This window comes from Ruditapes philippinarum, unplaced genomic scaffold (assembly GCF_026571515.1).
Source record: "Ruditapes philippinarum isolate M1 unplaced genomic scaffold, ASM2657151v2 ctg18874_1_1_1_1, whole genome shotgun sequence".
NCBI lineage: Eukaryota > Metazoa > Mollusca > Bivalvia > Venerida > Veneridae > Ruditapes > Ruditapes philippinarum.
The window spans coordinates 1,534-16,119 of NW_026853247.1; the positions used below are offsets into that span (position 1 = coordinate 1,534).

The window sequence follows — 14,586 nt, forward strand, 5'->3', positions numbered from 1 at the left end:
TTTATAAATTTCAATTTCAATCCAATTTGTCATGCATGGTACATAGCAGGGGCTTTTCTATAGGGCCAGTTTTTTGTCTTCCAGTCTCAGCCAATTTAATTTTATCAACTAGCTGCATAGGGCAATTCAGGGGAAAATATAGCAATTTTAGGGGAAAATATAGAAGACGAAAATCACTGATACAAGAAAAGGAGAAATGTAAGAGTATACCATGATAGCTTTCTCTAGTTTATAAAACTGAGAGTAATCCTTCAAATACTGCAAGACCTCCTCATGTTTTATAAAAGATGGAAGGTGACTAGGAAATGGAAACCCAGGGAATGCCATCACTTCTTTTGGTAGATTTGTTCTGAAAACAAACAATGATGACAATGGCATCATTAGAAATTGCTATCTGAAATTTTCAACTATTTATTTCATATGTAAAGAAAACACTGACATCAAATATTGTTTATTGATAAAAGAAATTTCTATGTCCATAATAAAATGGATATTGATTAATGTTTTAATGATTTGTTTTTCATTTCAAAAAGAATCTGAATTTTTGTTTTTGCAAAAAAATAATCTTAGCCCAAGTTTTGAATTGTGACCTTTAATTCTAAACTAACAAAATGTTACATGTAAGTCAGATTTGAAAACTGTACTGCAATTATTGCATCAATAAATTTTTACTCTTTTTCAAAGAATCATTTCTGAAACTTTTCAAAGAAATAGCTGAAAATATTTATATAATCATAATTTTGCCAAATACAGTATTACAAAGTGTCTCATATAATTAAACTAAAATATCAGTTCAGCAATATTATACTATTGAACATAGTAAAGAGAGTATTGGTCTAGGGGTTAAGGTTATATCTCTAAACTTTAAAATCATGGGTTTAAGTCCTTCTCAGCTCAACAATATGTTTCCTTGAATGACACAAGTACTGGTTAGTGTCCAGGAGGGGGAGACTTATTTTTTTTTTTTCTATAGTTACAAAAGAATTGTTTTTAAGTTGTATAAAGATATATAATCTGCTGCAAAAATCATTGTTGAATTTTTTTTTAAAGAATACTCACAAAATGTTTATATGAAAATAAATATGGTAGTAAAGTTCCTTAAAAACGAATGGCACATGCACAAAACTCATTGTTTAAATAGACAGAACCCTACTTAAAATAAATCAGAATAATATTTTATTTCGGAAACATTTAATTCTGTTTAAACATACAATATTCATGGTGTGTTAAGTAACAGAGGAAATCTAGTGTAGAACTCATTCGAGAATCCAGAAGAATAATGGACACATATAAATTTTACTGATGATAAATTTCTTAAAAATATTACATAAAATATAGCTTTATAACCCTATAAAACAATCCGACAAACATAAATATTGTATGTTTCAATATCATAGAATTTGGTGACCACTAATTGAAGTAAGTTTTTTCATTCTGATATGTTATATACCTTAAATTTTTGTAAGCTACTGGAACTGTACGGGCAACCATTGTCATATGTCCCAACAGTATCCGTGTACCTCCAAGTACCGCCACTCCTGGCAATTGTTTCAAACCTGTAGCCTCGTACAATTCTGGCCTGCTTGTTAGATGTCTTAGAGCACAAAGTCCTGCAGCACCACAGCCCAATAACAGCAACAACGGATCTTTATCATGATTACTGTTCCTAAAAATTATAAGTTTGATATGATTAAATCAATCCACAATTTGTCTTTGTGTTGTTTGCACTGGTTATAACTATGCATAGAATATGAGCAAAAATATACATTGATTTGTATCTGTGATTCATGCATTCCCTTAAGAAAATAGCTAGGATTATGACTTTTTATATTTTCAAATCCCTTGTATCCAACTTTGCTGTGCTTGAACTGAATCACTCTATTACTGTATTATTAACTCCAATTACTGCCAGTCTACACCATTCAATGTGTATTAGGGTTATATTATGATTTAAACATATGTTCCGTAACAGATATCTTTTCCTGCACTACTCACAAATAAACTGTTGATGTTATTTTTTAATTGAAAACAGTGTTTTTCAAGATTGATGTGTTTGTGAAGATGCCACATTTAAATTGTTTAAGTAATTTTAAAGAGTGAAAAATTTGAAGTTTTAAATCCTATGTTTTTATAATTTTTCACCTATGTTCCGTAACAGATCATAAGGTCTCTTTTGAATGATCATTTGTGAAGGCCCGAAGTTTTTTTTTGGGTAAACGATACACCGGGAATTAATAGTTATGATGATTTGTTTTCTGCTTCTTTATTTTAGATATAATTCGATAACTTTTATGACAGGGTATTTGTTTGTGCATTTGTATCGAAAACAATGTCAATATTAAGTTACGAAAATATTTGCTTATACAAGCTTTTCAAATACGAAGTAAACAAGTTTCAGAATAAGATAATGGCATAACAGTTTTTTTTCTAAAGGGTAACCATTGGTCTTCAACTTTACAATTTGCATATTCTTTTTGGATTGTTTAATTTAAAAAATGTTAGTAAAACAATACCTCCAAAGTAATCCTATGGTAATATTGACTACATGTTCCGACAAGGAATTCAGTAACTAAAACTTCAAAAGCTTTCAGTATAAAAATGGAGCGAATGGTGTGTGTTAAACTTCCACACAATCTGTCCAAGGTATTGAACATTAAAAGCAAATCATAGAAAACGTTGTTTATGAAAGTCAGATTTTTCATTTTTTTAAAAGTGCTTCAATTATGGGAGAATGGCTGCAAGTGCAAAACATGCACTTAAATTCAATAAGCGTCCTGGCGATTATGAATATTATTGAATTTTAATCGCAAAATTAAACATTTTACGGAAATAAATGCTAATATTAACTTTAACACATATTACAGAGCATGGAATAGAATACCCTGTATGTCTTTCAATACGTGACACTTACAAGGAAGACGAATATCAGTGAATATGCTAAGGAAAATCTTCAGCACTAAAAGATCCACTGTAAATCAAGCGTCTAAGACAACAGCTCCTGTACTTGAACGTACCATTTCCGTACACTTAGAAACGAACGGCACCGGTCATGGCGCTATTAAAGCTCTCGATCGGAACGCTGTTTTGAAGGTACGATGCACTACTCCAAAATAACATTATAGAAATGCTTAGTTTGAACAGGGTGTTAAGACAACACCGAATTGTTTTTCCGGCAGAATATAACTGAAGTCCGCTTTTAAGATCTCATTTATGATTCGATTGTGCATTTTTAATGATCCTTATACATTTGTTATTTACCTATATTCCAAAACGTATATCGATCTATCCTATTAAATCTTTCAAAATAAAAAAGATTATGTATAATTAAACGATTTATGATTTATAATTGCAACTTGGGCAAACAAACGTTTTTGGTAAGAATAAAAACCAAGCTAATTTAAAGATGTAAGATAATGTAACTGGACTTTTCAGGGATTTCAAACAAATGTTCTACATCAACTATTCTACCACACCCAGTATACAAGGGGAAATCTAGCAATACCAATTGACTTTCGTTTTTGTGTTAAAATATTGATTATTCAGCTTTCTGGAGACATTGCCCTTAACCCAGGGCCCATTAAATTTCCCTGTGGAGGCTGCTACAGGCCTGTAGCTTCAAAACCACCGTGCAGTGTACTGCGAGGCATGCTACTTATGGTGGCACATCAAATGTGCTACTAATCTCAGCAAGTGAATACGTCAAACTAAGTAACGACGACGAACCCTGGTTGTGCAGAAATTGTAACACGTTTCATTTTAGTGACTAATACTTCGAACCGAACATCAGCATAGACTCTTCAATACTATCGGATTGTGAAGACAATGACATTCCAGCTATTTTTGATGAACTTATAAATATTAAAAAATAGTCCAAATAAATTCAAATGTGCATATATAAATATTAATAGTTTAAGGAACAAATTTGACTTTTTAAAAGAAATTCTTATTAAAAATATTGTTGATATTTTATTTATTGCAGAAACAAAACTAGATGGTTCTTTCCCGGACGCACAATGGCAGGTTAACGGATATCACTTGTGGCGAGCAGACAGAAATGACAAAGGTGGTGGGATTGCAGTGTACTTAAGGTCAGATATAGCTGGAGATAGAAAATCAAATCTCGAATTTACAGATATAGAATCTATATTCATAGAGGTAATCTTAAATAAAAAGAAATGGCTTTTAATGGGTGCATATAAACCTCCATCTATGTCAAATGAAACTTTTGAACAAAACTGCATGACAACTCTAGATAAATATAGTTCTAAGTATGATGAATATGTCTTACTAGGTGATTTAAATTTTTATTTACTTGATCCAACCAAATGTGCTCCTTCAAACGATATTATTGATGTTTTTAACTTATCGAGTCTAATTAAGAAGGCTACCTGCTTTACTAAAAATGGTATACCATCACTGCTGGATGTGATTTTAACTAATAGCCATTCTTCTTTTGGGAAAATATGTAATTTTAATTGTGGACTGAGTGATGTACACAATCTGATTGCATTTCAGCTAAAAGATGAAACTAAAAGTAAAAAACCAAACTGGATTAATTATAGATCTTTTAAAAATTTTGACATTGAAAAATTTAATGAGGATTTACAGACTAATTTATCATACTTAAACCAGAACACTGTAAATGTAAACGAGGCATACACAAATTTTAGCAAAACTTTTATGGAAGTCACAGACAAACACGCCCCTTTAAAACGTAAACGTTCAATGGGCCAGACAGTACCATATATGAATAAAACCTTAAAACAAGCTATTTATAAGAAACGCATGTTACAAAATACATATAATAAATACAAAACATCAAAGAACTGGGAAAAATACCGTAAACAAAGAAATCTTGTCACAAGCCTTAAAAGAAAATCAATAAATAAATATTTTTTAGAGAGATGTGTAGGTGGATGTAAAAATAAATCATTTTGGCCAACTGTTAAACCATTTTTAACAAATAAAGGTACTATTGTAAAAAAGGATATGATTTTATGTGAAAATGATATTCTAGTAAGTGATCAGTCCCAGGTGTGTGATATTTTTAATGAATTTTATGTACATGTTGCTAAGGACATTGGTGCGGACTCAATACCAATCAACAACAATCACCCTAGCCTTAATTCTATAAGAAATAATCTTAAATCTGATAAACAACTCAATTTTCAACCTGTAAATAATTCCTTCATTAGTAAACAGATTGATAAATTATCATCTAAAAAAGCAACCGGTCAAGATGGCATATCTGCTAAACTTTTAAAATTGTCTAAACATTCAGTCGTGGAACATATTACTAATATGGTTAATCTGAGTTTTCAGTCATCCATCCTTCCTGATAGTCTTAAAATAGCTCAGGTAGTTCCGGTCCATAAGAAAAATAGTACTCTAGATAAAGGTAATTACAGACCTGTTAGTATCCTTCCAATTTTATCTAAAATCTTCGAAAGGTCTATTAATACCCAACTAACTGACTTTTTTAATGACCATTTTAATACTTACTTATCTGCTTTTAGACCAGGTTACGGCTGTCAAAGCACTCTACTTAAAATTACTGAAGACTGGAAAAGATCACTGGATGAAAATAAATACATAGCAGCTATTTTAATGGATTTGTCAAAAGCCTTTGACTGCCTACCCCATGACCTCCTTCTCATGAAACTTAGATGTTATGGGGTCTCCGACCATGCCCTAGATTTATTAACTAATTATTTAACAAATAGGAAACAATGCGTCAAACTTGGATCTAATTTAAGTTCTTTCAAAGATATTTATAAAGGGGTTCCTCAAGGTTCTATTCTAGGCCCTGTATTATTTAACATATTTTTAAATGACATTTTTGATTTTGTACACAAATGTGATCTTTATAATTATGCAGATGACAACACTTTATCATGCAGTGACACAAACATTGACAATGTTGTTGAATCTTTAGAGTCAGATAGTCAGTCATTAATACAATGGTTTTCGGACAATCATATGAAAGCAAACCCCGACAAATTCCAGGCTATTGCTATTGGTAAAAAAACTAGGGATCAAAATATAAGCTTCAATTTAAATGATAGTACAATCCAATGCGATGAATCTGTTAAACTTCTAGGGGTAACCTTTGATTTTAAACTCAAATTTGATAATCATCTTTCTGACATTTGTAAAAAAGCCTCAAAACAACCAAACGTGCTAAAGAGAATAGGTAAAAAATTATGTAAATTGGGGAAATTGAACATATATTACTCTTTTATACTATCAAACTTTAATTACTGCCCTGTCACCTGGCACTTCTGTGGAGAAAAGTACACAAAAAAACTAGAGAAAATTCAAGAAAGAGCATTAAGATTCATTTATGATGACTATCAATCAGACTATGACTCACTTTTAATAAAATCTAAACTACCAAATTTAAAATTAAGACGAATCAGAACTATAGCCCTCGAAATTCATAAAATTATTCATAAACAAGGACCAACATACTTACATGATCTTGTTAATATACAAACTCATTCTTTTAATTTTAGGTATAAAAATGTAGCCATTATCCCTCAGGTAAGAACCACCAGTTATGGCAGCAACTCTTTTCGTTCCTATGCACCTAAACTATGGAATTCACTTCCTCAACACCTCAGAATGGAAGTGAATTATGACCAATTTAAAAGTTTAATTGGTGCATGGAATGGAGAGAGTTGCTCATGTACTTTCTGTCAATAAACCTGCATTATAGTTTAGCTCCATCTTCAGTTCTGTTTCTTGCCTGCTTTCTTTTGTTTTGCTGCTTACTTACATGTATCTGTTTATTACATATTTGGCTTAAATTTTGTTAATATTCTCAACATAAATGTTATGTACATGTATTATTTTTCCAGTGTGCTTGAATTTTGTTTGCTTATTGTCAGCTTATTGCGAAGTTTGCTTATTGAGGAGGCTGCTAATCACTTCTTGCAAATTTTGAATTGGGGATTTTTTTGATTTTTATTTATAAAACCTAATTAGTGGTCAAATTTTTGTGATCCTTTTCATTTTCAATATCTTATTTCATTTCTTTTATAGCAGTCCAGGCTAGGCCTGGGTCAAGATCAGCAGAATCCACCAACTTTTAATGTAAACTTATTTTATGTATGTGCTAATTAATATGTTCCGCATTTTTATCTAGATATATATTATTTTATTCACTTATGATACAGTATAGATCTTTTAAGCATATCCTTAGCATATCATTACTATTTATCAATTATTATTATTTTACTTTAAATTATAACATTTAGTGTCTACATCCCACATTATAGTAATTTAACTTGTCTTTTATCATTTGTCTTTCAAAGTTTATCTTAATGTGCTTCTTTTATGAGTTTTATGTTTATATGCATGTATGTCGGTCAAAAGCTATACATAGCTTATGTTTTGTAAAATGTTATATATGTATACCGACAATAAATATATTTTGATTTGATTTGATTTGATTTGGAATAGGTAGTTCACCCTCCGGTTCACGGCAGTAAGCCACATTTAATTCACTTTAACACAGTTATCAGAACACGGTTATCAGTTTGGATATTAAGAAAAAAAAAACTGATTAAAAATATGTTTATTATATATCAATAGCTTAATTATACTACATGTACATGTATATTTTTTCTGATACTTTTATAGAATAACTACATGTACCCCATTTGTTTGTCCTGTTTTGTATAAATTTTTTCTCGGGAATGATTTGTAAATTTAAAGTTGCAAGATAAATTACCACTGAATTGTTTTACGGAAGTAGGCGAATTTCTTTTAATTTACATGTAAGACAAACCTTGTCAATCACCTTTCTATGAAGAATGACAGAAAATCCAGTCAGTTCTCAAATTGTGACATGAATAATAATTATGATCAATATGATTATCTTCATAACCGTCTTTTTATTTTGATAAGAATTATTTTAATAATCAAAAGTCTTGTTTAGTTATGTCATTCATAAACGAACATGAATGAAAATAATCAACTTTTGCAGTACAGTGCGAATGATCGCAATCAGTCAAAACGAAAATGACATGCAGCGTACAGGAATCGAACCCGAGACGCCAGATTCACAAATGTAAGGAGATCTCGTATCCTTTCTTATTTATACTGGATTAATTATGGCAGTATATAACAAGCGATAATATAAGTAAAACATAACTCCATGTTTTTACCATTGATTTTGTTTTAGTATTTAGTTTAAATAAGAGATCGATTAAATTACAATTAAAGCGAAACTAATTACACTGTCGACTGTCATAACCATATCATGTTACTAAATAGAAAACTATATTTAGTTCAATATGCCTAAATATAACTAGCTTTGAAAATTCATCTAAAAAGGGAGGCTATTTCAGTTACATATTTTACAAAGAGCAGCATCTATGTAAAGATGTTTCAAAATTTTAATAAAAAAAAATGTCAAAATTTGTCACATCTTTGGTGCTGTTAACAAATGAAACGTTAAAGTTTGTTTAAGGAAATACATTTCATGACAGAAATGTATGATTACTTTATTCATATACCAAAAGTTATGCTTATTCAAAATGAAATGATTCTTATATATAAAGCTAGCCATTTTTATGCTTCATTGTTATGATGGCAATTGGAAATACAGTTATTTCACATCCAATAGTTGAACCATGCGAACAAATGACAAAGTGTATAGAGAAGTGTAACGACATAAAAATTTTTGAAGATAACTCGTAATGAAATAGAGTACGAGTTAGACATACGCTGCATTGTGTGCTTGACAATTCAAACTGACAACGTAATGTGTGTACAATGTTTACACCATACATGTGAAGCTTGTCACCAGAGAGTTAAGCCACAGTGTCCGGTATGTCGCCAAGCATTCAGCACATTTACAGTGCGAAACTTCTAAAAGAAAACTTTGTTAGCATTCGCATAGCCAACTAATCCACTCCCGTCATTTTTATCATTATACTCGGGGTGGGGGGTGTACAGGAAAAGTAAACACGTTAGTATAATGGTGGTTTTGTTTTTTTGATGTGAATTATTCCTCAGGTGATAAGTGGGTTTGAATTTCAAATATGGAATGATTTTATACAATGTATGTCTCCCTTATTTATAGACAGGGAAATAAAATGTGAACGTTTCAATGATATATTTCCAAATTACATCATAAATTACAAATTACCATTAAATTTTTAGTACACACCTTGATAATATATATATAAACCATTTCAAACCATTTTTCAAGGACATGTTTGCCAAATGATCTGTTTTCATTGAAGATTTTACTGTTTTTTTTTGGTCAAATAAACGATTTGTCAGAATGGTTTCTATAAACTGTAAATTTTTACTTAAGCAAATTTGAGAATCTTGAGCCATCAGACATTGTCATTGCTTGCACATGAACCATAAGATAGATTTAATTATATACAAAACTATTCTGTCTATACAGTAAATGGGATGCAAAACATTCCAAATGGTATACAGAATAAAACATTAAAGAAAACAGAACCCCTAAAGAAAGCCCAACACGGCAAACTTGATAATGTTGCATCCTCGGTTTGATTGAGCCTGTTCATAGACGGTAGTGGTAATTGCAAGCTACCGTCCACGCCCTCTAGCACCGGATTAAGCAGAATTCAATATTAAACATGAATAGGGTAAATTTTTTATTTTTATACTAACTTGCTCTTGTTTAAACTGCCTCGAAATGACCATGGATTATAAAAAAGTTTACGTAACTTATTCAATAACCAACTATAACAGAATCATGACAGGGGTCGATCCTATGGACCGAAAGTTTAAGGATTTCACATATTAAATTACTTATGATAGCACCTGCCTTTGCATCGCCCGTGTGCCTTCTAATGTTTTTGTTTGGTGCCCTGCTGGTATTGCTGATATTTTTGGGCATGTGTTCATATAATGCCGCCCTTCCTAGTTGATCTTTGTGTTATATTTTAGGAATTTACAGAAATGGTGACGCCCAGTATTTGCTCATGGCCTGTGTCTAGCCGTACAGCCGATTTGCTATTTGTACAGAGCCCAATCAGTTTGGAAAAGAACAGCCGCTAGACCTGCTTTGAAATCGTAGAGTTATTGGCAATGTGTTCCTTGGATATGGTCAGCAACAGGCAAATTGAGGAGGTACTGCCCTCACAAACAGGCTCTCGACAGCCTGCTGTTGGTTTGAAAATAACAAATGTTATGCTATCCAAATAAAGCAAAAGATCAACAAGGATGGGCGACGTTCAATGAAAGCCACACAAAACTCAGCAAAGAACTGTTTGTTTAATGATAAAGAGACGATAACAAAGGGCTCTAGTCAAAACAGTAAGTGTTATAATAAATTTCTGATTTACTTCATTTCTTTAGAGACAAAATTATAACTATGTTATAGGAATAAGATTAATTTCACATTTAAACAAAACTTTTTAAAAATGATCGGTCTCAAGACTTGTTCTGTCGAGGAACATTTGAGACCATAATTTTTTCTTCCATTGATTGAACCGGTTGGTGAGTTAATCCAACATCTCATTATCTCAATAGATAGCACAGGCTCTTGCCCTTTATATATCTCTAATGTACCCCTGTCGAACTGGCAACCGTTTAAGTGATGATCACGTTTTCGTCAACCATGTTTTAAGATCTAATTTATATCATTGCACGTTAAAAAGCTTAGCTGTATTAAAGATAATTCTACATGTTTTTTAACACGTTTTTAACACCATATAATTTAAATCGATGAAGCAGATACTGCAATGAACTAACCATGTCTGGAACCTGGGGGTGTTGATGTTGAAAAATCTGATTCATGTCATTGCACGTATAAATGCTTATCTCTTGTGTGGAAGATAATTCATGGCGAAAAATAACACCTAACACTTTATATCGATCAAGCAGATACTGCAATGAACTAACCATGTCTGGAGCCTGGAGGTGATGAAAAATCTGGATAAAGAGTGATCCCTCGAAGTCGATGTTATTGCACTAGATAGTGTAGCCTCTGATATAAGTCTCTATTGTCTTTGATGTTTATGTCCTTTTTAAACAGTTATCATATTAAAGGCATTTTCACCTGAGGAACATTAATATACAGTTCACTTAGTCTGATTGTCTAGTATCAGTAGTATTACATTTGTTATCTACAATGGAGAACTTGAAGGTCGTTCAACACGGCAAACTTATGAATATTGCAGATTCCGTTTGAATGAGCTTCGTCATAAATGGCAGAGGTAAATACAAGCTACCGTTCACCACCCTAGCACCGGCTGAAGCAGTATTCAGCATTATTACATAAAATGGTGAAATAGAAAAAAACGGAATCCCTTAAAGAACGCACAAAACGACCACTGGCGTCGTAGAATTTTTCGTTTCTTGGTATCAAAATGATAAACATTAAGATTCAAAACACCGATTCCATTTGTTGACCAAATGGTCATGTGAATTCATTATCATCGACATTCAATATTATGCTATTTAAAAATGATTTGCAGGAATATCAATTAAAACTGAGATCAATATTTTATTGTTCGGTATATTTTATTTTCCGTTTTCTAGGCCCCCACGTCATTCAACAAGGTCAATGATTTACTATAGTTTATATTTTGTATAAAATATGAAGGTAAACAAAGCTGGAACTATGCTTTACAAATGAGACGTTGGTAATTAACGTGTATGAAATGTGTATATAATTTAGTTATTGTAACAACGCGTATCATAAGCACGTGCTGGCCAGACGATCCTCAATTACCTTTACCAAATAACAACCTATTTACCACAGAGTTAACGTACGATGTCTTTGTTTGCAATTTTTTGACCCTGTTACATTATTTTGAATAAAAGTATTAAGACACACAAATTGGCTAACTAATAATGAGAACGACAATAAATTATTACGTATCTTATAGAATTGTAGTGATGTTTTTGTATCTATCAATTCAACAATGTTTAGGTTAGCATATCAATATTTCACTTTAAATATAATGACGTCAAAAGGTCAATAAGTATTCATTATATTGTATTTTACAAGGCCACCTACTTAGCAATTCTTTTAAATACGACATAAACCTTCAATGTTGAAGGGGAAATGGACAAAATATTGTCTAGCTTGCTGGGTGTAAAACTGCTTAGCATCTTAGAATCTTAAAGTATACATAAAAATTAAATCAGATATCCAGAAGAAAATAAAATAGAAGCTACAGATAACACTCTCTTGGTGTGTTTACTTGTTACAAACAATGCAAATAATGTCAAACAGTTAGCTTTTGCTTTTACAAAAACCAGCAAATATAGTAAAAGGGAATTTTTTTTTAAAGTTATTGTGATTCTTTTAAATTATAAGTTAAGTTCTTTAAGTTCAATACATAATTATTCAAGTACCATTTATGTCTGCCGTAACAATACACGTTAATCTAAATTTAATACAGCGCTTTACATGAGTAGAACGCATTTTGAAATTTATAAGCTTAGACAAGCAATTGTGGTCACTTTTGCGTAAACTAATATAACTAACTAATTTCATTCACAAATGAAACCAATTCCAACAATACAGTGTACAAGGGAAGAAATAAAGTTTTTTAAAGCCAAAGATGGGTCTCCATAATATGTGTACACAACTGAAGAAATCCATTGATGTAGAAGATTGTGAAATGAGAAATATTAAGTTCTATGTACTATACTTCATATGATTTATATAGTTAAGAAAGTATATAGATTTAAGACTTTTCATATTATTTTTAGCATTAACATTATTTAGAATCTGATTTGATTATTAAATCACATACTAAAATTTTTTAGAAAGCATAAATCCTTGAGACACTGTAACATATAAGAAAATCTTTATTATTCATACGTTTAGCAGATACCCTTTTTTCTCAATATAAAACAAAATAAATGAATATAGGAAAATAAAATTGGATTATTTACATCATATAAAACATTCTTTTTTTAAGATATTTGTGACAGGTTTTGGAACAAGTTTTGTGAACAGTGCACCTGTTTTGAGTTCTGATACTTTTGAAAAATAATTTAATATGGCTGCAAATTAGTTAAATTAAAACGTATACATTTTCGATTTCCCGTTTTACAGAAATATATAAAAACAGGTGCTGAAGATATTACAATTAAGATATTGTGCCTGATAGCTTATCTAAGGCGTTAATATTGGCCTTCAGTGAATTATGACTATTCTGTCTTACATAATCTTCTTTTGTAATCTTACGTTGAAATTGTAACTAACTAAATAGGCTCGTATCTGTCCGCCTGGTAGATATCCAGACTTGTTTTGCCCATCATTCTTCCAGAATCGATCATCTAAAACAGTTTGAGTACATTTGATATACAGGAAAATATTCTGCATTCACTCAAGTCTCTATACATAATACATAAAACTATTACAAGATCGGTCGGAGACATGGTATTTTTATATTTTCATAGATGTTTCTTTTTGTATATAATTTATGACGTTGTCGTGTTGACTTGTTTTCATAAACATCCAATCTATCAATCAATCAATCAATCAATCAATCAGTAATACTGGTAGTTTGAAATACGAATAGATTATAACATAATCCATCCATCTACCATCCATCTATCCATCGATCGATCGATCGATCAATCAATCAATCAGTAATACTGGTTATTTGAAATACGAGAAGATTAAAACATTATTCCTGTAAGAATGCTCAAAAAGAAGAAAATATAATGTGGCATTCTCGGAATGAAAGAGAAAACACGAAAAAGGTGCAGGCTCGGTTTGATTCACCCCGTTTATGGACGGAAGTGTTTAGTTCAAGCTTCTGTCCACGTCTCCTAGCACCGGCTTAAGCATTATTCAGCATTTATACATAAAAAGACGACAATTGCAATTTTTTGTGACCATAATTGTTATCTTTTATGGTCAACAATGCGATCATTTCTACACTTAAAATTCAATCTAAATGATTTAAGTTAAGCCAAATTAAATCCCGCTTTAACATGAACAAAATGTGTACATATACACAGTTTCGGCATCTTTGTTTGCTTCTATATCTTTCAACACTATCTCATCTCGCAATATTGAGAAAAAAATCGAGATCGTTCGATCAAGGTTTATCGTTTGTATACAGAATAGATGAAAATGCATCTTTGTTCTTAATGAATAAAATGTTTCTGTATCTGTTACGTTAAAGAAATACTATATTCAAATTTTTTATTAGAAAATATTGAAAATTGCTACGCAGTCTCTTTGTAAATATAGAATAAACATGTTAGACTTCACACAAAGTCACACATATTGTGTATAGGCGTTACAGTGATACTGTATTATGAATAACCGATCTTAATATCTTATCTTAGATGCTGATATCAGTTAATGATCTTTACCAAATTGCAACTACCACGCCTTACATAATTTTGCCTTGACATTTTGTTAACATGACTACAATTGAACCATAAAATTTATTGACACTAAGATATGATGATAAATGAATGATTTAGTATAGAAGGTACGTATACCTTATCATATCGACTAGACAAGAAAATATTTATTCATTTTGATTCTGAGCCAAGATGCATACTATGCCGAACTAAAAATGAAAACTGTTTTGTTAAAGGAAATTATGTGTTATTGTA

General features: G+C 31.2%; 1 protein-coding gene across 1 annotated transcript; it reads right to left on the reverse strand.

Moving 5' to 3' along the window:
- Nucleotides 1-210: 210 nt before the first annotated feature.
- On the reverse strand, nt 211-3,829 carry LOC132736291 (uncharacterized; the record flags this gene model as incomplete). Its single annotated transcript, XM_060723393.1, has 3 exons — nt 3,771-3,829; nt 1,451-1,666; nt 211-349 (listed from the first exon to the last, which is right to left on the reverse strand). Coding segments are annotated over exons 1-3 (414 nt in total), but the record flags the coding sequence as incomplete, so codon positions are not given.
- Nucleotides 3,830-14,586: the final 10,757 nt, after the last annotated feature.